This window comes from Tamandua tetradactyla, chromosome 7 (genome assembly GCF_023851605.1).
Source record: "Tamandua tetradactyla isolate mTamTet1 chromosome 7, mTamTet1.pri, whole genome shotgun sequence".
In the NCBI taxonomy this organism is placed as follows: Eukaryota; Metazoa; Chordata; class Mammalia; order Pilosa; family Myrmecophagidae; genus Tamandua; species Tamandua tetradactyla.
Genome location: NC_135333.1, coordinates 88,316,709 through 88,342,353, shown reverse-complemented (window position 1 = coordinate 88,342,353; position 25,645 = coordinate 88,316,709). Strand labels below are relative to the sequence as shown.

The window sequence follows — 25,645 nt, the reverse complement described above, 5'->3', positions numbered from 1 at the left end:
AACAATGCTTTAAGAAACATATTCATGCACATTGTTCTTCTATATGTTGGATTATAAATTTGGTGTCTAAAAATGCTAATTTTTACCTTTGTCTTAAAGGTAAAATAATTTAGGAAGAGGAACTTAACTTTAATTGAAAACTGATTGCACAAAGTATGAATATTTTCTACATCTGATTCCCTTGTTCCTGACTCCTTTTTTTTTTTTTTCCATAAAGTTTCCAGATATAAAACCCAAAAGCAACTGTCCAGGAAACTCATATACACTTGCTGTTTTTTGTTGTTTTTTTTTTTAACTTGGTTACCTGACAAGTTTGAGATAAATCAGTCTGGGGCTGTACTTGGCCTTGCATGAATAGGCAGATCCTTAAGAATTGGTTAGAGTGAAAATTCTTGGTTCTCTTAAGTCCTGTTAGCTCTCAGACTATGTCAGCAAAGAAGTATTTTACCCAAGGAGTTAAATGGTAACAATTCTAATTCATAAATTTGGGAAAGTTACCATTCAAGGACCTTTAGTTTCAGTCATTAACTGTTCCTTCTTAAAGGACCAAGCTTTTTCTTAATCTACTTTATTTTTTGCTATTTATCTCTCATTTTTCAAATGGTGTGTCAAAATCCAAGGGAAAAAAGGATCTCAAACAAATGGTGAGCAAAAAGCTCTCATGTTAGGAGACGAATATTGGTGAAGTATGTGGCAATAGTTTTACAGAGACAAAGATATAGTCACTACTTGGAAAACTTAAAGATGATTGACTAGCTTAGATGGGTAATGTTAGTGAGCACACATTCCAAAGTGCACTGTGGCCTGACAACATTCTTTTCTATGAGGCCAGAATCTCTGGGCCTCAAAATGCTATTGACAAATGGTAATCTGATTGTGAGCAGCTATTTCCTAAGCCTGGGACTCTTCAAGTGCAGAGCTGGACACACTCACCATCCCCCAGCCGGGCTCTAGGAAGAAGGGACTTCTGTGCGCATACAGTGCATGCTATGGAGACCTGAAAGGAGCTGCTTTTTTTTAAAAATGTAAAATGCTCTTCATGCCATTTTCTTCCTATTTCTTCACCTTAAGAGGAGTCACATGTGTCTACCACTTAAATTGTAACACTGATTCTTACTTGGGGACATTAGCAAAGAATTGATCCAAAATTTCACTGCTTTTGCTTCTAAGGAAAGGGAAGACTCCCAAATCACTGTTAAAATGCCATGAGGGTTCAACAAATAAGTGTTAATATTTCTTTATCCTGGCAGTTAGATTTGTGCTGAATCCTCAGGTTTAACATTTTTTTCTTATGAAGTATTGACTGTAGTAAAACTTTGAAATTAATTATCCCTGACAACAGTAAAAAAAATATTAGTGGAAATATAAAATTTAAGTCATTGGAGGCCTTGAGACTAATGTAATTCTGGGGTCAATAGCAGTTTTAAGCTAGAATTACTGCTATTTTCTGGTGATTCTAATCCAATTTAGACAGTTAATAACTTTACCTCATAACTGTCAAATGTGTACATGCTGACAACAGCCATTTTATAATCTGCAGTTTCAAGTGTAGGATGGGGAATCCTTTTATTTTTGGCCGCTGGGCAGTTTGAAGCTATTATATACCCCAGAAAAAACATGTTTTAGTCCTGACCCAACTTGTGGGAGCAGCTGTTTCTTTTAATCCTGATTCAGTACTGTAGAGCTGGAAGTTTTGATTACAATATGTCCGCAGAGATGTAGTATACCCAATTGTGGGTGTGACTTTTTGATTAAATGGAGATGTGACTCCATCCATTCAGGGTGGATCTTGATTAGTTTACTGGAGTCCTTTAAAGGGAAACATTTTGAAGAAACCTCAGAGCAGATGCAGATGCTTGGAGAACAGTTGCTACAGAGCTGACAAAGTAACATGAGACCCGGATGTTTGGATGTGCAGAGCCCAGCAGACGTCACCATGTACCTTCCCATGAGATGCTACACAAGTCAGAACCCAGAGTTGTGTCCTGGAGGAGTTAAGGAAAGGTCCAAGTGAGGAACCCCCACAGTAAACAAGCTGAAAGCAATGGAGCCCAGGAGCATGGGACCAGCAGATGCCAGCCAGGTGCCTTCCCAGCTGACAGAGGTGTTCGGGATGGCATCAACCTTTCTAGAGTGAAGGTAACCTCTTGTTGTTACCTTAGTTTGGACATTTTCTTAGCTCTAGAACTGTAAACTTGTAACTTATAAAATTCCCTTTTTAAAAACCATTCCATTTCTGGTATATTGCATTACAGCAGCTTAACAAATGAATAGAGCCTCTAATCTATTCTCACATTTATTCTTGACTTTTTCCAAATTATTACATTTCTATCTAATTACCTACAATCAACTTCCTCCCACTACCACAATGGAAAATACCGGTGGAGAGATTTAAAATCGCTTGACTTAGAGGCTTTAAATGGAAATGCAGAGGAACCTATTTGCCATCTTCTTTCATATATACATACATATATGCTAAACTGTGCCTGGATAGACAATAGGCTAAATTCTAATAGAAATCCTAAATCCCTAAAGGGGGATCTCATATGATATTAACAGTTGTGACAATAGACTTCTTTCAAACCAAAACAACTACCTAGCTTAGTTAATAAGTTAATTCAGTGCTATACATTCTTATGTAACTAACAATTATTGTCTCTGTTTCTAAATTATATGCATATATATAAATGTTTATATATACACACACACATTTATTTAGAAATATTCATATAAGTATATATATGAAAAAAGATGGCAAGTAGATTCCTTTGCATGCATCCTAGAACCACTCCATTATTCCCACTACCTTACCATGTGCAGGGCTGCTGCTAGACTAAGACCACACAGCCCTTTCTGTAAACTCAAGAAAGGTTCCTCTTCTATAAAACATTTTACTTCCATCTGTTGGAAAGTTGTAGCATACTGATTTTATGAGAACAAGATGCTTTACTTCCATCTGGCAGAAAATCCCCCCAAAATACAAATGTACTATGTCTACAATAGAAGTGCATTTTTATTAGAGAAATTGAGCATTTACAGAAGAATCATGCATAAAATACAGAATTCCAGTACACCATCCTATTGATCTGGTTCTTTTGTTACAATTGGTGAATGTACATTTTTATAATTGTACTATTAATTATAGTCTGTGGTTTAATTTAGGGTTCACTCTTTGTATCATACAGTTTCATGGATTTTTTTTAATTTAAAGCTTTCTCATCCCCACGTTGCCAGGGCCAGGTTCATCCCCAAAAGTCATGTCCAATGTTTCCAGGGAGATTTATACCCTTGAGAGTCATGTCCCACATAGGGGAGAGGGCAGAGGGTTCACGTGTGAAGTTGGCTTAGGAAGAGAGGCCACATTTGAGCAACAAAAGAGGTTCTCTAGGGGTGACTCTTAGGCATAATCATAAGTAGACTTAGCTTCTTCTTTGCATGAATTAGTTTTATAAGGGCAAGCCCCAAGATCAAGAGCTTGGCCCATCAAATTGGCAGTCCCTAATGCTTGCAAATATATCAGATCTTCCCCAGGTGAGGAAGTTTAATATTTCCACATTTTTCTCCAGTCCCTCAAGAGGACTTTGCAAATACTTTTTCATCTTCTGCCCAGATTCACTCTGGGATGTATTGGGGCATCACACCACCCTATGCAAACCAACAAAGATCTCACTCCTTATTCATGGTTCCATGTAATTATGGTGTTTGAATAAGCTAATCAAACAAGTTAAATTATATAGTGTGCTACAGAAGATACAAATTTTGTACCAAATAAACATCTCTTCCTTTGGTCTCCCACAGAAGATGAAGTTTTAAAATGCAGTCAATATCATCCTTTACCCTTTAGTAGGATTTACCGTAGTCCTACCCAGATCAGCTCCTCATGTTAAAACAAACTTTCCATCACCTCAAATTTCCCTTCAAGATATCTTTCCTATCTCATTTTCATTTTACTACCAAACTTCTAGAGAAAATATTTTCTTCCCACATGAAATTTATGGATCTCCCCTTAGAAAAAATGTTCATACCACCAATATCTAAAATAAAATTTATCTGATTTCAGGGAGTTAATGGATCCCCAGAAGTTCATCCATGGACCCTGCCCATAATTGGCATCACCCCGAGTCTGAGAAAGGAGCTAGAGGGAATATAAGTTACACTGGCTCAAGAGACTCACCTAATCTGGTGATAACACATCTGGCCACAGCTAGTAGCTGCACCACAGCTCTTATTATACCAACCCTGGAAATCCCTGAAGCTTCCATAAAAAAAACATTTTGTGTTCAGCAGCAAAAATACTAAGGACCATATTTCATTACCAGTTTCCCAAGAGAGTGTTTCCTGCTATTTATTCAGTCAGGAATCTTGTCCACAATGCTCATAGATAACTTTCCAAAGTGGTTTAAGCATAAAGTATAAAATACAAGAAAGCCAAAACTTGGAGAAACCTGAGAAACATCTAGTCTAGACCCTCTCAATTCTACCAGTTCAATCTCCTAGCATTCATAAGACATTTGGCTGCTTTCTAACCTCCTAAGGCTTTGGTTTCCTTATCTGTAAAATGGGAAGAAATGCCTAGAATAAGCAAAATCATAGAGACAAAAAGTCAATTAACAGTTATCATGGGCTGGGGGTGAGTGGTAGGGGTGGAAAGAGAGTTATTATTTAATAGTACAGAATTTCTATAAGTGATTAAAAAGTTTTGGTACTGGATGGTGGTGATGGTAGCACAATATTGGGAATGGAATTAATATCACTGAGTTGTATACATGAACCTGGTTAAAATGCAAAATTTTGTGTGGTATATATGTTACCACAATAATTTTTTTTAATATTAAATTATAGTAAAGAAGGGCAGAGTCCCCAAACACTATGTTCCTTGTTCAAGAAAAAAAAAAATTTAGCATAAAGTCTAGCATAGTTCTCTATAAGATCATTCTCATTATTTTATAATTAATAGTTATCTGATCAACCCTTACCAGATAGTAGCAGTCAAGAAGAAAACTCAAGTCCGTGAGTCTCACTCCAGGAACCTTCCCACTATGCCATGAGGAGGTGAAAATGTCATGTTGTTTAAGGCAAGAAGGAGTCCAAAATTTGCATTACTATATAAAAGTAGTGCTTAATAGATGCTTGATCCAATAAAGAGCTCCGCCACTCTTGCCTTCCAGACCCCTGAGAAACACAAGCTGATGATTAGTATTATAAAATGAATGAAACTGTCACATAACTTAGATTTGTTTTAGTAAACAAAGTGATTTGAGACACAGGCTTCACAAAAGAAGAGCATGTGGGATCATTTAATCATTTTACATTGACTAGTAAAGATCTTTCCTCATAACTGTGCCACATTTCATTCAGCAGTGGCTTTGATTCCATGATGGAATCCATGTCCAACCACAAAATCAGAATAAGATTCATCCCTGTTTTTTTATTTTAATACTAAGAAGAGAAAACTTTATTTTCACCAAAACTCATATATGTCCATATCTTCTGCACAGGTATTATAGAAGAGTTTTTAAGTATTCTTTATCTTTGAGGTTTTGATTTTTTAATTTTGAAATACTTTCAAATTTATACAACAGTTACAAAAATAAAACAAATCCCACAAAGAGCTCTCCAGCATATTCCTATTCCCACAGATGACCAGATTCACCAATTTTAATAGTTTACCACATTTGTGCCATAATATTCTGTCTCTCTATCTACCTGCCTATTTATCAATCCATTCTCTGAACACTCAAGTGTAAGTTGCATTGTGTTACATGATCCATGAATCGAACCTGGGTCTCCTGCATGGCAGGCAAGAATTCTACCACTCTAGAACCACCTCCCCTTCAGTTTTGAAAGACAGTTTTGACAGACATAGAATTCTTGGTTGGAAAGTTTTTGCTTTTAGCACTTTAAATATGTCACTCCACTCCCATCTTTCCTCCATGGTTTCTGATGAGAAGAAGTTAACACAATTTTATTGAGCTCCCTTTTATGTGAAACCTTACTTCTCTCTTGCAACTTTTCAGAATTCTCTCTTTATCCTTCCATTCAACAGTTTGTTTATAACATGCCAGAATGTGGGCCTATTTGGAGTGACCCTGTTTGAAGTTTGTTGAACATCTTGAATGTGTATAATCACGTCTTTCATTAAAATTTGGGAAGTTTTCAGCAATTATTTCTTTGAATTTTTTTCTGCCCCTTCCTCTCTTTTATCTTCTCCTGGGACTCCCACAGTGCATATATTGGTATGTTTAGTGTTGTCCCACAAGTTTCTTAAACTCTGCTTGGTTTTCTTCATTCTTCTTTCTACCCCTCAAACTGATTGATTTCTATTATCTTGTCTTTAAGCTCACTAAATCTCTGATCTCCCAGCTCCAATATTCTGCTGAACCCTCTAGGGAATATTTAATTTCTGTCATTGTGGTCCTCAGTTGCTTTCATATTTTCTATCTCTATATTAATATTCTCTTTGTGTTCATCCAGTATTTCCTGATTTGTTTTAGTTTTTTTTTTTGTTAATGTTCTCCTTTAGTCCTTTGAACATGTAGGGTCTTTTTTTTTTTTTTTAAGGTTTTTGTCTAGTATGTCTCAGGTCTGAGCCTTCTCAATGAGGGTTTCTAATGCTTTAATCTTATCTTTTGCCTGGGCCGTCATTTCCTGTTTCTTTGTATGTTTTGTAACCTTTTGTTGAAACATGTACATTTTGGTATTCTAATATTTTATCCCTGAAATTTAGACTCTGAGAGGCCTGTGCCTTAAGCTTGGATCTAGTTAGTGTTATTACAGAGCTTTCCTTGAATGTAAGGAGCTAACAAAAAAAAAGAAGAAGGATTAAAACACCTTTTCCAGTTTTGCAGATGGACCTGTGTGAATGTTTCCTTCAGGGCTTATCTATATAATGAGTTCAAAGAAGAGCAGCTCAAGTCCAAAGAGTGGGGGTCATCCTGATCCTTTCTGCACATGCACCTTGTCTTGGGCATGTGCAGGTGGCCCATTTACAGGGTTCCAAATATCCTCTTTTCCCTAGGAAGCAGTTTCCTCACTGTCCCAGTTGCTGCACTGTATATCCCACAGCCAGGAATTCCTTGCCTCAGGCAACCACTTGACTACTGCCCCATGAATTTTGTAGAACTCAGTGAGCTACTTACACAAGCAGGGCAAGTTATGGGATGGCAAGTTCCTGTGCCCACCACCAGACAGCTAGGACCTGGCATACATGTTCCCAACAGATACACAAAGGTTACTCTGCTCCATCCTGGGCCAGGAGTGGGGACCCACCCTGGGGTACAGTCCAGCTCTGCACTGAGCCCTGGGGGTAGGGCCTTGTCACTGCAGCACTTCAACTGTTTTCTGGAGCTTTGAAAAAGCTTTTTTCTGCTAGTTGTTCAAAACTTCTCTGGGTGGACTGAGCCCCCTGTAGTCTCTCATTCTGCCACCTTAACTGAGGTGGGGCTGTATTTCATTCCATAATTTCTTAGGTTGTTCTTGGGCTACATGCCCATGTTATTTCAATGATAATATTAAACTAACATTTTTTTACCATTATTTTATTGTCACTTTTATTATTATTATTACAAATACTACAAGCAAATTATTCAAGAAATGAATAGTACTGAATCTAAGTTACTTTAGAAAGAATATTCAGAAATTGATTCCTGGGTATTCAAACAGTAAGACATGTATTTCAAACAAATGTAAATGTTTTAAACTCCCCCTGAAAAAGTTTTTTAAATGTGTGAACAACATATAATACTAATAATAGCTAAAGAGTAGTCATTTAGTAAACATAAAATGGCCCAGTAAGAGCTATTTAAACTTTGACTTATTTATTACACCTAGTTTTTAAAAAGCTATTTATTAAATACCAACCTAGTCCAATATTTTGTTTCTTTTTATGGAGATCTCCAGAAAAGGTTCTGCGGTCTTCCCTTACCTAATTGGCAAAAAAAGAAAAGAAAAGAAAAACCTCAGCAAACAAAAACACAACAGTCTCTTCATGCTGTTGATAAAAAGAAGGGATTTATTCCCCTCTATTTTCCTTTCATATTGTGAGATGACATGCCATAAGTAAGGTATTTCTAAGAGAGTCATCAGAATTCCTTATGCCAGACTCCGCCTGCCTAACGTTTCTCAGTGTACCTTTATCTTTACCGTTTCTGTGCCTTTCTGGTATCTAGCAGAGTATCTGCCTCTGCTAACGCAGCAAGTGGCTACCAACCCTGAGCAAAATCCAACGTTTGCCTAAGAGCTTAAGGGGAGTGGCAAAGACTTTTAGTGGCCTCCTTCTACCCCAACACCCATTTCTCCCCTCCTCCTTAGCACCCCAATTTATAGAAGGTGGTAATATGACCAGCTACCAGGTCATAAATTCCAAAGCAGTTCTGGCCAGTGAGATGTAATGGACATATATGGGACTTGCAGGAAATCTTTTCCCTCTTTCCCTCCTGCTTCTGGCCTGAAACATGAATGTCATAACAGCTGGAGCACAAGCAGCCATGCTGGACCATGGGTGGCCATAGGAATGGAGCCATGGGCTAAGGGTGACAGATAAGGAAGATGAAAGCTTACATGTTATCTGAAACAGGTTATCTGAAAGAAATAGTACTATACCCCTGGATTGTTTGCTTTTATCCTGTTTAAATCACTCTTATTTTATATTTATTTCCTTAAGGTTATAAGATGTTATGAATTTAAGAGTTTCCTATTATGAAAATATCACTAATATTGCAGACTACCATGAAATACATAGAAAATGACACTCTATTTTTCTCTTTACAACTAAGGAACCCCACCTATAATTGTGATTTTCTTGATGCTTAATATTTTCTTAGTCCTCTAGACATGTATTTACAATTCTCCCCTACAATCAAGAAAAAAAGATGAGGTTATGATGAGGATGACTGATAATGTATCTGTTAATAATGTTCTGTTATTATTTAAAAAGAAAATGGCAGTGCTGAAATATAAAATTTAGTTCCAAGAAAATATTTTCCATATATCCAGCAGTCATTATTTTCTTCATTTGAAAATAGTTAAATTATTTTTATATTAATAAGAAAGATAAAAATTATTTCCCATAGCTTACAAACAAGTACATAGCCCTATGATTTGAATAGCAACAAACTGGAAGCAGCTCAAATAGTCTGACAACAGAATGAAAAATCTTTGGTATGTGATGCAGTGGGAGACCGCACAGTGAGAAGAATGACAGCTACACACAAATACATAGATGAATCACACAAACACAGGGGAGAACAAAAGGAGCCACATACAAAAAGAGCACAAACTGAACAAGTCCATTTATGTCAAGTTCAAGAACAGGCAAAACTAATCCCTGGTGTGAGCAGTTAGTATAGCAGTTTTCCTTTGTGAAACTGGAATGGTAAATAGCTTTACTAATCATCTTGATCTGCTTGAACTCCCATTTTACTCAGAAAACTACAAAGAAGAAATAGAGAGCAACTGAGGCAGGCAGATTTGCCAAAGATCCCTTGCAGGGATGATAAAGATCCCTTGCTGTGATAAAGGAATCAGGCTTCACCAGAGAGCCACAATCCTCATCTGCACCAGATTGCTACAAACCTTAAATTTGCTAAAATTCATAGACTATGACTTAACTCACATCTACCTTGCCCCACTCTATCTCCCTACATCCTCCTTTTATCTCCGACAGGCATATAAACTTCTTCCCTGAACCCAGGCCCTCTGAGCAGTAACTTTGTTTTAGTTCTGCTCCCATGCATGCTACTTTAGCTCAATAAACTTCCTCTGTACTTTGGATTCTCAGAGTCTGTGCATTCTGTTTTCAGCACAATATCTTCATGAGAAGAAATGATTAGGAAGGAGCAGGACAGGACTTCTAGGGAACTGACTATGTTCTATTCCTTCACCTTGCATTCATTTTGTAAAAACAGTGCGTTCATTTTGTACAACCTCACCGAACATGTGTTCGTATAGATTAGGGTGGTGAAGGCATGTCTACATACTTAGGGTGGATTGTATGATGTGTGAATAAAACTTTACAAATGAACAGTGAGAAATAAGTGCAAGGGGAAATGTGGAGAATGAGATGTAACTATTTGCTGTTGGTAGGAAAACTGAAAGGTACAGCCCCTTAGAGGGCAGTGTGGTGGTTCCACAGGAGGCTAGTGGTGGGGTTGCCATAGGATCCTGAAACCCTGTTGCTCACTATATACCTAGAGGAACTGAGTATGGGGACATTTGCACACTGGTATTTATGGTGGCAGTGTTCACAATTCACAATAGATGGAGATGATCTAAGGGTACAACTGAGGAAAGGATGGGGGAATTATATATATATAATATATATAATTATTATATATATATATATATATATAATATATATAATTATTATATATATATATATATATATATAATATATATAAAATGGACTACTGAGTGGCCACAAGAAGGAATGAAGTTGTGAGACATAACTAGGTGTATGAACCTTAAGGACTGTATGTTGAATGAAATGTCAGAAACGAAAAGACAAATATTATCACGCCTTAATCCTATGGACTAACTACAATACAAAAACTCAGTGAACTGAAGCAAACAGCGTGGGTTATCAGGTTGGGGCCTATCATAAAGTGTCCTAGATTGTAAACTCTTTACAGCAGTCACATATATTCAGGAGGTGTAACTGTCATTTCTAAATTCTGAGACCCTGAGCTGTTTGTAGATAGCCTGGTCATTTCTAGAAACTACGGGTATTTATGTGACACCTGAGACTCAGAGTTAGAGCAAGGAAGCTATGAAAGTCACCATTACCCCATAAAAGTTGAAAAATTGATCAGACTTTCAGTAGAGATATGAAGGCAGCTGATATGGATAGGACTAAGGTAGAGCAGAATACAGGGTAAAGGATGATATTGTCCATATTTTAAAACTTCAACTTCTGTGTTAGAACAAAGGGAGAGATGTTTATTTGGGGCAAAATTTATATTTTGGGTAGTGCATTACTTAATTTAACTTGTATGGTCAGTTTAGTTGAACACCATAAGTACATGGAATCTTGAGGAGGGTGGGAAATTTTGTTGGTTTGCCTGGGTTACTGTGATGCCCTGATATATTCCAGAGTAATTTGGGCAGTGAATAATGAAGTGTATGTAAAGTCCCCTTGCAGGACTGGGGAGAAGGAGGAAAAATTCAACTTCCCCATTTGGAGAATTTCTGATATTCTCGCAAGCAGTGGGGACAACCAAATCAATAGGCTGAGCCCTAGATCTTGGGTCTCACCCCTGTGAAACTTATCTCTGCAAAGGATAGGCTAAGCCTACTTATAATTAGGCCTAAGAGTCACCCCCAGAGAAACTCTTTTGTTGCTCAGATGTGGCCTCTCTCTCTAAGCCGACTTGGCAGGTGATCTCTGCCCTCCCCCTTACACGAGACATGACTCGCAGGGGTGTAAATCTGCTTAACAATGTGGGACCCAGGGATAAGCCAAGACCTATATCATGGGGACAAGAAAGTCTTCTTGACCAACACGAGGAAAAGAGAAATGAGACAAAATAAAGTTTCAGTGGCTGAGATATTTTAAACAGAGTCAAGAGGATATCCTAGAGGTTATTCTTATACATTATATAGATATCCCTTTTCAGTTTATGGTGTATTGCAGTGGTTGGAGGGAAGTACCCAAAACTGTTGAGCTGTTCCAGTAACTTTGATACTTGAAGATGATTGGATAAAGATACAACTTTTACAATGTGACTGTGTGACTGTGAAAACCTCGTGTCTGATGCTCCTTTGATCCAGGATATAGATAGATGGGTAAAAAAATATGAATAAATAAATAAATATTAGGGGGATAAGGGGTAAAATAAATTAGGTAGATGGAATACTAGTGGATCAATGAGAAGGAGGGGTAAAGGGTATGGTATCTATGAGTTTTCCTTTTTTCTTTTTATTTCTGTTTCTGGAGTGATGCAAATGTTCTAAAATTGATCACGGTGATGAATATACAACAATGTGATGATATTGTGAGCCACTGATTGTACACCATCTATAGACTGTATGTGTGTGAAGATTTCTCAATAAAAATGCTAAAAAAAAAAACTTACCTGGCAGTTCAGTTGTGATTTTATATTCTTGTCATACATAAGATAAATCTGAAGAAAAGGTTTACTCTGATAAAAGCAAAATTTTAAAACACCATTTGTTTCTGATTTTCTTAGTACACCCCAAATTAGAACATTCAACGTCTTACTCTGCAGCCAGCACTATAATGTTGAGGGACAGAATGACAATAAATTCTTTCTCCTTTGTTCTTCCTGAATATTCTCATATTTTGAATGAAAATCACCTCTTCGCCATAAGTTTCCTTCTCCAGTATCTAACTTCTCCAGTGTCACATTTGGAGGACTCTTCTTGGAGCCCCCAAATTCTGGGGTTCTTTCCATCCTGTTTCACCTTTTCCCATTTTCCCCCCATCTGCTCCCATTGGCAGCCATGGTGCGTCAGCTGTATTTTCATCCCGATCAGAGGCAGCCATAAACAAGAAGGCCTGCCTGGTCATTAGCGGACAGGTTCAGGCTTTAGCGGCACAAATTTTAGATGTGGCTGATGAACTGCTTGTACGTTATCCTAACAGGTTATTGCACTCGGAGCCCTTGCTTTAGATTAGCTCATCTGGAGGGATCAAAGAAAAATGAGCCTGTAATAGCTTGTGTCTTTTAAAGGCCTTTTTATATTAAATTTTAAATGTCTCTGCATCTTTTCTATGCTTTTAATAATTGAGAACAAAGCTCCAAAAGCCTCCAGGAAAAGCCCAGGGGACCCTCTTATCAAAAGGACATTAAACAGATCCCTGGCAATACCTCTCAAGGACCTCAGGAGGCCTGTAGATGGGTACAGCACTAGATCCAACATCCCAACTACACCAAAGCTGCACAATTCCTTCCACAGGAGGCAAGGACAGGACTTCAGGCTGCAAAGTACTTCCCTGATTAGCCTTGTCCTCACATACATTCCTCACCTGATAAAATAAATGACAGCAAAAGGTATGGTTGACAGCAATTGAGGTTGATATTGAGGCATAAGAGAATGTTTGTAGGGTGTCCTGAACTTGCAATATTTTATTCAGATACAGTTAGACAGAAGGGGGCTGATTGAAGAAGAGATGGGAACCTGACTTCCTGAGCCTTTTCCCTCCCATCAGTGGGCTCTGTGAGTCATTTGGAAACCTTGCACAAAATGAAATGGTTCAGAGGCCATCAGAAGAGTGTTTCCCAACTCAAATCTCCCCACGGATGTCAAACATAATAATCACTTGGGAAGTTTGCCGTGCTTCTCATGGCCAGGCCTGATGTAATTTAATACTGGGTCCTGGGATTCTGTACCTTTAACCAGGTCGCCCTGCCAGGTGATTCTGATGCACAGACATGTTTGGAAACCAGTCATGGCCTAGACAAAAACCTATAGCTGTGTTTCTGAAAGTGAAGGCCAAGGATTATCTGCATCAGATTCACCTGCACCTCTGGGACCCAAAGGCCCACGTGAGCTCCTGAAGGCTGCCTGCACCGACAAGTGGAATGCCGGGGCTGCTTCGGCCAAGAAAACCAAGGGTTTCAGGTATGGAAAGCAGGCTGGAAGCATCTCCATGTGGATCAAAATCTATACCCACAATTTCTCTTTTAGACTTTCTATTTCTGGATGAATGTTTTTCTGAGATTTTGGTTGTCCTGCTTCTTCGTCGGGAACTATTTCACTAACAGTAAATTTTCAGAAATCACCTGTAACGGGCCAGGCACTGAGCTCAATATTGGAATAAAACTTCTTTGCCCTCCCTTCTAGGTTGTTCTTCAAAATAGGAATTGTTAGCGCCCATAACTCACAACAAAGAAAAACCATTAATAATTTTATAACAGATATCTCAAAAATTAAGCAGTTAAGGAGAAATCTAAGCCCTTTGGAGGGATCAGTACCAAGATACCAGAATTTTAAGAGATCCTATTACAAGGAATTTAGTAATATAATGTACTTTGGGTATTTTTAAGTGTTATCTTTCTTCTCGTTCTTGATGCAATGCATTTCCAAACAAACAGCCTAAAATAACTTTTTAACAATAGTTATCTCTGGGTTTGGCAATTAAAAAGCCATAGAGAATAGGTGAAAAGTACTGTTTCAGAGAGGAAAATGATGAAATACAGCTGTCCTTTAAAAAATTAGAGTTCTGATTGAAAGAGAAATTAACCTTTATACTGTAGGTTAATTTCATAGAGTATAATTCAGTTTGAAGAACACTCACCAAATAAAAATTAAAGGAAAAAAGGTTAGGAAAATACTATCTTGAATAACCCCTAGTTCTAACACAAATTAAATAAAATGCTTGATCTCTGGCCCTAACTTCCAATTTATATGAACTATGGAGGCGGGGACAGGGGCACAAGCCAAACGATATCACAAAGAAACAATAAGACATACATCATTAAAAGAAAAAAATTTTTTTGATTCATCAAAAAGCTAACAACATGACAAAACAAAGCCGGGGTGGGCATACAAGTTCCAGATTCAAAGAGACTCAAAAATGTAACAAACACATGCAATGCATAAAGCATGATTGGATCCTGGTTTGAAAATTTTTATTTTAGGAATAATTGGGGAAAAATAATTCCAGACTAAATATTAGATGATGTTAGAGAGTTATTGTTAATTTCTTAAATGTGATAATGGTAATGTTATTATTATAGAGGCACTACTGACATTTTTCACCAGAGAATTCTTTGTTGCAGGGAGTTGTCCTGTGTATTGCAGGATGGTTTGCAGCACCCCTGGCTTCCATCCAATAGATGCCAATAGCACCCCCTACCTCCCCCCAGCTGTGACAACCAAAAATGTCTCCAGTCATTGCCAAATGTCCTGAGGAGGGGGACAAGCAAAATCACCCTGGTTGAGAACCACGGACACTGGAGAATTTTCTTGTTCTTAGGCAAAGTTACTGAAATGCTGAAGGGAAGCCTCATGTTGTCTACAATTTCCCTTAAGTGATTTGGGAAGAAGACGAAAGAGGGACGAGAGAGAGGGCAGAGAGACCATGTAACAAATTTTACTAATTGTTTGACATAGAGTACATACAAACATCAAGTATATTATTCTTTCACCTTTTATGTATGTTAGAAAATTTTCAAAATAGAACACTGGATGAAAAAAAAAATATGTCTGTGACCTTAATAATGCCAGTATTGTAATAATGATTTTTAAGACAGAAAATCTTATGTATAACTTTCTTTTGAAAGGAAAACAACCCCAGAAACCACAAAAGTATTATAGGTAGAGATTCTGAAAAATTAAAATGGAGAGAAAATCACTGGTCTTCTCTCTGGAAATGTGCAAATTAGCTTTCTACAAAGCAAATCATTCCGAAACTTAGTGGCTTAAAACAACAATCATTTATAAGCGCATGATTCTGTGGTGAGCAATGAGGGCTAAGTTTAACTGACTAGTTTGTTTGCTGGAAACCAGGACTCATTCTCCTGGTTGCACTGAGCTAGCAGGTTAGCTGGGGGCCATTTCAAGGAAGGCCTCACTCACATGTCTGGTGTTTGGTGCTAGCTGGTTGTCAGCTGGGGACAACTGGGCCACTTGTTTTCTACATCCAGCAGGATAGCCTGGGATTCTGCACAGGATGGCTTAGTTGCAAAAGCAGCAAGAAAGGGCAAACCTTGATGCACAAATGCCTTTCAAGTCTCTGCTTGCATCAGATTCAAGAAGTGGAGAAACAGATTCCACCTCTCGATGGAAGAAGCCACAAAATTTCATTGCAATGGGGCATGCCCATAGAAATGGGAACAATCTGTAACCATTTTGCAAACCCACAGGAAGAAAGGACATGTACAAGAGAAAATGGCAGCTAAAGAAGCAAGATTGATAAAATGTATTTCAAAGGCTAGATCTCATCAAATATGTATAAATATCCATAATCAAAATAGTGATAGCTAAGGGTGGTGGGTAAGGTGAGAAAGGGAGAGGGAGAGGGAGAGGCAGAGAGAGAGAGAGAACAGGGATGATTTCTGTTTCTAAAAACAATAAAAATAATTTTAAAATAAATTTGTTGGGAAAGTCTATATCCCAATCACCAAAATGTATTTTAATGGGAACTAAAGAAATAAAGATTATAAGGCAGTGTTTGGATGGTGTCTAAAGAACTTGAAAATAAGGAAAGTAAGATTTCCTTCTGAAATTTAAACTTTAGAAACCAACTTTTAAACATGATTTGTCAAAAAATATGCAAAGTTGCCTTGAAGGGCAGAGTGAGTCTTAAATGAATGTATCAATATAACAAAGAGAAATGTGATAATGAGAAGGGAATTTATGGGCAATGAAGCTAGCATCTTAGTCATGAGGGGTCAAAATAGTATTAGGGTCAGCCTCACTGAGATTGTTGATGCAAAGTCAGCAAACTATAAACCTAGACACCACATCCCCAAGTTTTGGAGAACTTGTCCTTGAGTCTGTAAGTCATGTTGAGAGAACCCAATTTAGGGAAGGGGTGAGAAAAAAGAGGAACTAGGAGAGAGACAAAGGGATACATAGTTGGGCTGACTCTTCCACTGAAGAAGTTGAGCCTTCATGATGGAAGAATGGATTTGGATTTCTATCCTGCTAATTTTTGTTAAATACAAGTATTTAATATAGTGAGTGGGAATTTCGATCAACTTTTTTTTTTATAATTGAACTTAATTTCTATTTTGATCATTCAGAATGCCAATGGTGGGAAACAATGTCTTAATCTGGAATCTCCTCCTTTCTTCTTTCCAATGTGGTGTCCAGGACTTGGGGCAATGCAGTGGGAGGGATTACAGAGCACACAAATGTTGAGGAAGAGCTAGTCCTCGGTCATTTTGGGTCCCTGCTGGCATCCAGTGAGCTATCCTTGTTGCAACTGGTCCCAGGTCATGGGTTGATGTGGCTCTTAGCCCCATCTCCTTAGCCTGCCTGCCAGGGCTCCAAGGTCTGCTGGCTCCCTGGGCCATGTCTGTGACATTCCCTACCCTGTGGGTTGTACCTCCAAGGGACTCTCTGAGGCTATCTCAGGCCTGTTGACACAGACACCCTCATACCCTCGTGTAGCCATTTCTCCTCTACTGTCCCTGCACCATGCAGAGCACAAGAGATTCTGAACTACAGGATGGGGAGAGTGGGAGGGGAAGAGGTTTGTAGCCAGGAGAGCAGGGTAGTGCCCTTCTTGGGGTGGGGGGGCAGGGAAGACAAGTTTATGCTCCCTTAGCTTACTTTCTTCTCTCCCTTTCCCCACCTAAGAATCCTGTATCTAGGCTTAGGGGTTGGGAAAAATTTGACTCAAACTGAGTCTTGTCCTTCCAAATCTCATCTCATCCTTGGATCTCTATCAAGACGTAAAATGCCTCTTCTCTGTGGTCTGCTGGGACCTGCTTTTCCCACGGCATGAAAGTGGAATACCTTAGCTTCCTGGCATGGAGAAAGGACCTCAGGGTACCAGTAAATGCAGGGGATACACTGCCTCCAGTAAGGTTGTGGTTTCTTGAGCTGAATGTTAGGCACACAAGCATGTTCAGTTCCTAAAAATGCCTTGAGTGTACTTATAATCTGTGCACCTTTCTTTCTGTATATTATACATCAATCAAATTTGCAATAAGAATTAGTTAATATCTCAAAATGTTATCATGGCCATAAATAAATTGGTCAATAGAGACAAAGAGAGAGATACAGAAAACTTATAAACAAAAACTGTTAATGTAAGCTGTCTCTGGATATTGTAATTCCCTGTACTTTTTATTTCCTTTAGCCCATTTATCTGTATCGTTCAAACTATCTCTAATGAATATTTTAAAATCAAGAAAAGCATTTCTTAAAGTTTCTATCCTAAATGAGGACAGTAATTAACAGCAAAAGAAATTTCCCAGGCATATTACACAGTGACAATTCTCCAGGGGCTGATCTGTCAGTGAGTTTTGACTATCGTCTTTTATCATAACTTTGTGGTGTGGCATTAATAAATTTGCACAGGAATAATTTCCATATCTGAAAGTATCTGTGCACACTTGCTGGAGCCAAAAGAAAACTTCAAAGAACTTATAAGGAATAGAATGCTTTTCAGAGACACTTACAAGGTCAGAACTCTATAAGTATTTACATAAGAAGCTGCTTACTGTCTACTTGACTGATGGACATTTAAATTCCAACAAGGCAGCTGCTGGATAGAGAGTAAAGTGTTTAGAAAGATGAAAGAGACAGTACTCCAGTATGCTCTCTCCCAGGGGTCAGCATTAAACAATGCACATGCCAAAGAATCGCAGGAGAGCCCTCTGAACATTTCCACGGCCTACTTAAGGGAAACTGGAAGCAAGCAAAATTGTCTCTGTTGCACAATCAATTTCCCTCTCAGATCACCTGTCCTCCCCTGGCCCTACCTTTTCTCCTATCTCACCCCACCCCCACCACACACACCATTTCACTTCCTATTCTTTCTTCCTTTCTTGCTCTCAGCTGGATGAAAATAAATCCAACCTTTTCAACAAATATGCATAAAGTAGCTACTGTGGGATTGAGTGGTAATTAGTGTTACCTGAAGACAGTTTAACAGGTTCCCTGTATCCCCTCCCTCTGTAAAACTGGAATTCTGACAGCAGAAGGGTTTTCAGACAATGGATAAGATGGAAATTTCTGGGCAGACACAAGTCCTCTCTGGCTGACCCTAGTGTTGTATGGAGAGCTCAGTGGCTCCAGGGGACATGCTCCATTCCTCTCTCCCTTGCTTTTGGCAGTTGACTCTAACCCCTGATGAGGTTTGGGGAAGCATTCCTCTGGGGTCTCCTCTGCTACACTTAGTGAGGTGGTCTCTTGTGGCAGAGGCTTCTAGGTGAGTGGGTAAGGAATGGGCCCTGCAAGCTTTCAGCACCTTCACCCCTCTGTCCCCTCTGTTAACAGTAAGTGATTTGCAAAGGCCTGACATGCCCCCTCACCTCTCCCCAACCAGACTGCTGCCTCAGGATCCACGGCCCAGCATTTGGCATGGGACGCTATGGTTGAGTGAGCTCCATACCCAAACCCCATTTGTACAGCTCTTCAGTATAGTGGGTCCTGTCTGTACTTGGAGCAATTGGTGCTTAACCTCTCTCTGGTTCGGTTTTGTCTATAAAATGGAACAACAAGGTCTATCATATGGCATTATGAAGATTAAATAAATCACAGCCCAGTGCCTTGCACATAGTACCTGTTAGATGTTTAAGTACCCAAACCCATTCTTATCAGAGTCTTCCACATGATGAGGGGAAAATGCTCATTCTAACCCCTTATTAGTATTTTTTATTAGAACCTACTTCAAGTAGTCCTCTACTCAAATTCTATTCATTCAGGTGTCATAGCTACCATTTTTGAGTGCTCACTATATGCCAGGCATACTTTGCATGCACTTCCTCCTTTAATCCTCTGAGGAAGGTGCTGTTGTTCTCCCCATTTTACAGATGGGTAAACTGAGGCACAGAGTGATCAAGTAACTTGCCCAAGGCTACACAGCTTCTAAATGGCAGGACTGGGAATAGAACACAGGAAACATGGCCCCACGAGCCATATCTTAACCACTGTGTCCCACCTCAAACTGCACTGCCAACTCTGTGCCTTGTGCCAGAAGAGCCAAACATACCTGTGTGGTCTGACAGAGGCTGCTACCCCTAGCAGCTCGACCTCCTGCACCAACCCAAGTTTGTACTCAAATGATGACCAGAGGATGGAACGTTTTCAGTGATTTTAAACTGAAATATTTTGAACATCCATAGTTTGTGAATACTTTCCAATATCATGGCTTCTTAAAATCTGATTTTTTAGCAGTTAGTATGTAATAGGGATTGGGCTAAGTGCTTCACATTGATTCTCTCACTCACTTGTCACAAGAACTTCTATGAGATAAGTACTGTGCTGTGCCCATTTACAGTAGGGGCTCAGAGTGATTAGGTAAGTTGTTAGAAGTCACACAATCAGTGAGAGCACCTAGTTCACAGGGCTGTTATGGAGATTAAACGTGATAAAGCATGTAAGCAAGTGCCTAGCATAGCATCTGATTATATTTGCACGATAGGCAAAAGGAGCAGTGCAACAGTGAAGGAGAGAAAGTGAGCACAAGGAGGGGCATTACAGAGCTCACCAGAGCTTCACAGGACAATTTAGTTGCTGGGTCACACAGGGTAACTCCTCAAGAACCATGTGGAAGCACTGAGAAACAGAAGAGTCGATCAAGGGGAAGATTAGAGACAGACATAAGTGCTGCTTTCTCTCCCGGTTTGATGTATAGAGAGCATTGCCTCCCCTGTACTTCTAAGTTGAATTTCAACTTTGAAGCAACTGATGAGGAAGCCAGGCCTCCTGCCACATAGCATGTACCTCATCTGAACCCAGAAGTGGGAGCAGGAGCCAGAGCCTTTGTGAGACACATAGACCTCTACGGGTGAGGAGGCCTTTGCCCAGGACAGGCTGGGGACACAGAAGGTTCAAACTGTGTTGAATTAAGGCAAGACTTTGTCTATCTGCTCCCCACATGACTTTCGTTAGTAACCTTCCTTGGGATTTCTCATAGACTTCATTTTATTGATCATCAGTAATTTTTTCTTTATTAAATTTCTCTTCACACATTAGAAATATGACATATTGCCATGGAAACTAATGAAACAATGCAAAAAGAAAATTAATAAGCTCCTCTCCTCACCTTAGTGCATTCTGTGCTATAACTGATATTCAGAGACTAGCTGTGGTGGTTTGAAGCTGTAGGTACCCGAGAAGAACATATTCTTAAATTTACCCATCCTGTAGGTGTAAATCCATTGTCAGTAGAACCTTTTGGACGATGTGTCCACCTGGGTCAGGATGGGTCTTAATCCTGTTGCTGGAGTCCTTTATAAGCAAAATGAAATTCAGACAGAAAAAAAACCAAAAAGCCACAGGGAGCAGGAAGCTAAACATCAACAGAACCCAGAAGAGAAAGCGGAGATGGAGATGCAACCCTGTGTCTTGCCATGTGATAAACAAAGGACCAATGATCACCTTGATGATGCCTTGATTTGGGCTTTTACTCAGCCTCAAATCATGAATGAATAACTTCCCATTGTTTAACCCTCCCCATTTCAGGGTATTTGCCTGAGCAGCACAGGAAACTAAAACACTGTTTTGTAAGCATGGAGAAAGAAATGAAAGGAAGAGCATCAGGTTTTTTATTATTTTATTCTTATTCACAAGGAATCATGATGCATGATTATTCTACATCTTGGTTTTCTCACTTAACTATAATCATAGACTTTCTTCCAGACAGACATAAAGCTAACTCTTTCAAGTCAATAGTCTTTAAGTCAATACTGAGACATTCTCTTTTGGTGACTGCAACTTTTATTTTTCTATGCAAATTTATTTATTCTTCTCCATCAAAATTGTCTGTTGGTTTTCTTTCTAAGATAAAATAGAGGCAATATAACACAGTATTTGATTTCTGATGTCAGATTGCTTGAGCACAGTCCCTAAATTTAGCATCCAGTAGTATGTGCTTAGGATTGGTTATTTAACCTCTCAGTGTCTCAGTTTCCTTGTCTATAAAAGAGATCACAGTACTTACATAATGGGTGCTGTTGTGAGAATTAAATAAATGATTTGATAAAACTAAAGCACTTAGGACCGTGCCTGGCACACAGGCAGCACTCAGCATTGACTATTACTGTTGAAATAATTACTGGCTTCTCCTATTCCTACATAAACAGAAACATCCATTTGACAAAGAAACAAAAGTAAATTGAGCCCTACTATGTCATGTGTTGAGAACCTAAAGATGACCAAGAGAAGGTCTCTGCCCCATAAAAGTGGTTGGAGAGATTGCAAAATATAGCATGGCCGGGACAGGCCACAGTGGCTCAGCAGGCAGAGTTCTCACCTGCCATGCCAGAGACCTGGGTTCAAGTCCTGGTCCCAGCCCATGCAAAAAAAAATTATATATCATGGCAGATATTCTAGTTACAGTAAAACGAACAGCTGTGAAGCTCAGTGATGGTAGTTAGTAACTGTTGCTCAATGATAGCCTCAGGTTTGAGGTAGGTCTTGAAAGATGAGTAATTGGAGTTTGTGAGGCAAATGTGGTGGCAGTGAAGTGGGTGTTCCAAGTCTAGGAAGCAATATGTGCAAAAATGAAAATGTTCCTCTAGGCAGCAAACATATTCCATGGGGAGATAATAAGATATGCCAATTTTCCTTCCATTTTCCCAAATGTCATATCTTTGTAGCTAAAGCCAGAGCATTTGGCTGTCTGCCAAGCACTTGAAGAATGTTTTGGTTCCAGTGACTCACCACCACTATAGACTAATCAACAGCAATGACTCATTTTCAAACCTTTTAGAATTGCACCTCTGCAAAAGCCTATCTATCTGCATGACACATGCCCTTGTTAAGGAATTCACCATACAGTCACTAAAGATAACTACCATATTTGCTGTATGCCTTGCTTCAACATTGACTTCCGTATTGCCAGGGAACTTGTCAGGGAGCAATAGGTTGACACTGAGCCTGAGAAGAATGCATAAATGAACAAAGTCCAAGTGAGGCAAGAACTTGGTTTCATAACTGCTATTTTTTGATGTGAGCCCAAGAAAATATTATAAAGCAAATAATCCGATGGGCATAATTTAAAAGCCTAAGTCTCACAAATGATTATTAACACACTGATGGATTTCATCCTGTCTCTATGACTTCATAAAGTCAACAGGTATCAAGAATTTGAGAAAAATCAGTGCATCTAAATGATTCTTGTTTCATCATTTAAAATCAGTCTTTTTTCAGTTCTTAGAGTTTATTAGTCATATCATTTTTAAGTAGGTGTTTTACAAGAACAAATCATGGGATGAGAAGAAATTTAAATATATATGTATATATATGTTTTCTTAGCATCCCTACAACTTAAGGGTCAAGCAGCATTGAAAACAACAGCAATTCATTATATCATTTTTTTTTAATGGTGACATAAGAATTGGAAACAACCTAATTGTCCACCAATAGGGGAACACATCAGGAAACACTAAGGAGTAGTTGAAGCATTTGATCTAGATCTTCTTTATATCAACATGGAACAACCTTAAAAATCTAATGTTGAAGGGAACAACGCAAGATGATGAATATGTACATCTGATACTATTTTTTAAACACAAAAAAATATTGCATATTATTTTTACATATTTACATTTTTAAAATATGTAAATATGTACTGGAAGATTATAAATAAACTCAATATAGTGGTTGCTCTGAGGAGGGAAAAAAGGAATGGGAAATGATATGTGGGGGAGGGATAAAGATTAAAGTAGACAGCTTTCTCTTTAAGGTTAAAAAATGATAAAGCAAAATGACAAAATATCGACAGCCATGACTTTTCTTTATGTTTTTATTTTTAAATTAAAAACACAATTCCTTTTTTTTTTTTTTTTTGCTTTATAACTTCCTTTGTTCAACTTCCCATTTTTTCCCTATCACAGCTATAAACTTGTCCTACCATTTGTGCTTCTGACATAGACACTGTCTGATTACAACTTTTTAAGCAATCTGGGTTCAGTAAAAAAAGTAGAAACCATGCCACATATTTCAAGCAGAAATGGCTTAATACATAGAATTAGATTATTTCAAAACAATTGGAAGATCTGGGAGTGAAAGAAAAAAAAAAGGAGGAGGGCAGGGGATGAGGAGAACCATTAGCACTCGGTTTTCTAGTTGTAATTTTGGTCCAGAGAATCAGGAAGTTTCTGCTGGTGCCCAGCCTCCAGGAAACTGCAGGGAACCACTGCTGAAAGTTAGCTGCTGTGCAGCCCTGAAAATTAAAACTGGTAGGGAAACTTAGTAGGTGACTGCAAAAACTCATATCTGCTTCAGTGCATATACCTGCCCTTGATACCTAAAGATCTTACTTCACCTTCTAAATCTTGCCTGAACGCATTAGCATTTCTTAAATTGAATCTAAATCTCTGTTGGCAAAGGATTCTGAGAACTGAGCCTAGGCTTTCCACCTTTGAGCACAGGAGCTGGCATAGAAAGGGAAGGAAATAATGCAGAATGCTGACATCTAGAACACCCTTATTTTGCAAATGTCAGACATGTAGTTCTTTTTCATCAACCAAGATTGTTTCTTCGACAAGATTTTTTTTGAAAATCAAGTGCTCCACTGGACATTTATCCTGTGCAAATGAATCCAACAACTTTCATCTTATCAGGGGTATCACCTCTTGTCTTTGTGAAGCAAAGCTGGCTGCTAATTAAGTAGGCTTCACTATCTCCTAAAAAGGCAGATCCAATATTTTTCCAGATGGCCAAAGAAAGGAGGTTATTGCTTCTATTGACCCAATGCTTAAGGGCACAAAAAAGAGCAGGACATATCAGAATTTTGGAAAGAACCCTGAATTGATAATTCCGAGACCTAGAATCTCCAGCTTTGCCATTTACGAACTGTGTGACATCAGAAAAATCACTTAACCTTCCTGGGAAGCTGAAATGAATGATCGGTCAGTGTAGCCTAGTTCTCAAATCCAGCCTTCAAACTTAAGTATTAAGACAAATTCAATACAGTAAAAGAAAACTGTCACTCTTAAAAGCTAACATTCTCACCTTATCATAAGAAATCCAGATCTGAGCATCAGCTTGTTCTTTTTTTATTTTTATTTTTTTATATTTTTTTATTAATTAAAAAAAATTAACTAACACAACATTTAGAAATCATTCCATTCTACATATGCAATCAGTAATTCTTAATATCATCACATAGGTGTATGGTCGTCATTTCTCAGTACATATGCATCGATTTAGAAAAAGAAATAGCAAGACAACAGAAAAAGAGATAAAATGATAACACAGAGAGAAAACAAAAATAAAAATAAAAAGTACAAAAATATATAAGAAAAAAAAAAACTATAGCTCAGATGCAGCTTCATTCAGCGTTCCAACATAATTACATTACAATTAGGCAGTATTGTTCAGCTTGTTCTTAAGAAGGATGAGTAAATATTAGTTCCTCTTAGCACCTGTAAACCGAATACCTCAGACTCTGCCTTCTTCCATGAAAAACCTTCCATACTACTAAACTGTACATCTAAACAAAGTTTCTCCATTTTCTCAAACTACAGATCCAAACTGTTTTCACTCTTTGAGGGTTCAAGAAGTAGAAGGAAACAGATTTTAAATGTCAATAGCCCTTCTTCTATGATATCTTGATCCATCCAACTTGAAAAGACTTTTTAATCAACTCTTCATTGTCTATATAGTACCCCTTTTTTATTAAAAAAAAAAAATCTAAAGTGTTTTCTATTTTTAACTGAGTTCTTATTCATTTTCCCCCTTCTATTCTATAAGGACCTTTGCCATAGCAGCCCCAATATTTTATTATTCCAATTTATTTGGATGGGATGACCATTTGCAGCTCCATCCCCCTCTTCCAAGGCAAACATCATACATTATGCATCTATTTCCAATGTCTAGACCAGTGCCTGGCACATAGTAAGAACTCACCAAAGGTTACTGATGAATATATAGTGTGTTCTAGACTGCAGCAGGTTCTTTCTCTTCAACAGTTTCTCTTGCTACCTTTCCCATAGCTGTCCTCCATCTCAGAATAGTACACAGACTACAGTGTCACTTGGAATCAAAATTTTCAACA

General features: G+C 38.4%; 1 protein-coding gene across 1 annotated transcript in view; it reads left to right on the top strand.

Moving 5' to 3' along the window:
- LMNTD1 (lamin tail domain containing 1) overlaps nucleotides 1–9,728 on the top strand; it is a 72,242-nt gene extending 62,514 nt beyond the window's left edge. The window contains exon 10 of the mRNA XM_077170338.1: nucleotides 9,426–9,728. Coding sequence (XP_077026453.1) covers nucleotides 9,426–9,446 — 21 coding nt within the window. The 3' untranslated portion in view covers nucleotides 9,447–9,728. The remainder of the gene's footprint in view (nucleotides 1–9,425) is intronic.
- The last annotated feature ends 15,917 nt before the right edge of the window (nucleotides 9,729–25,645 follow it).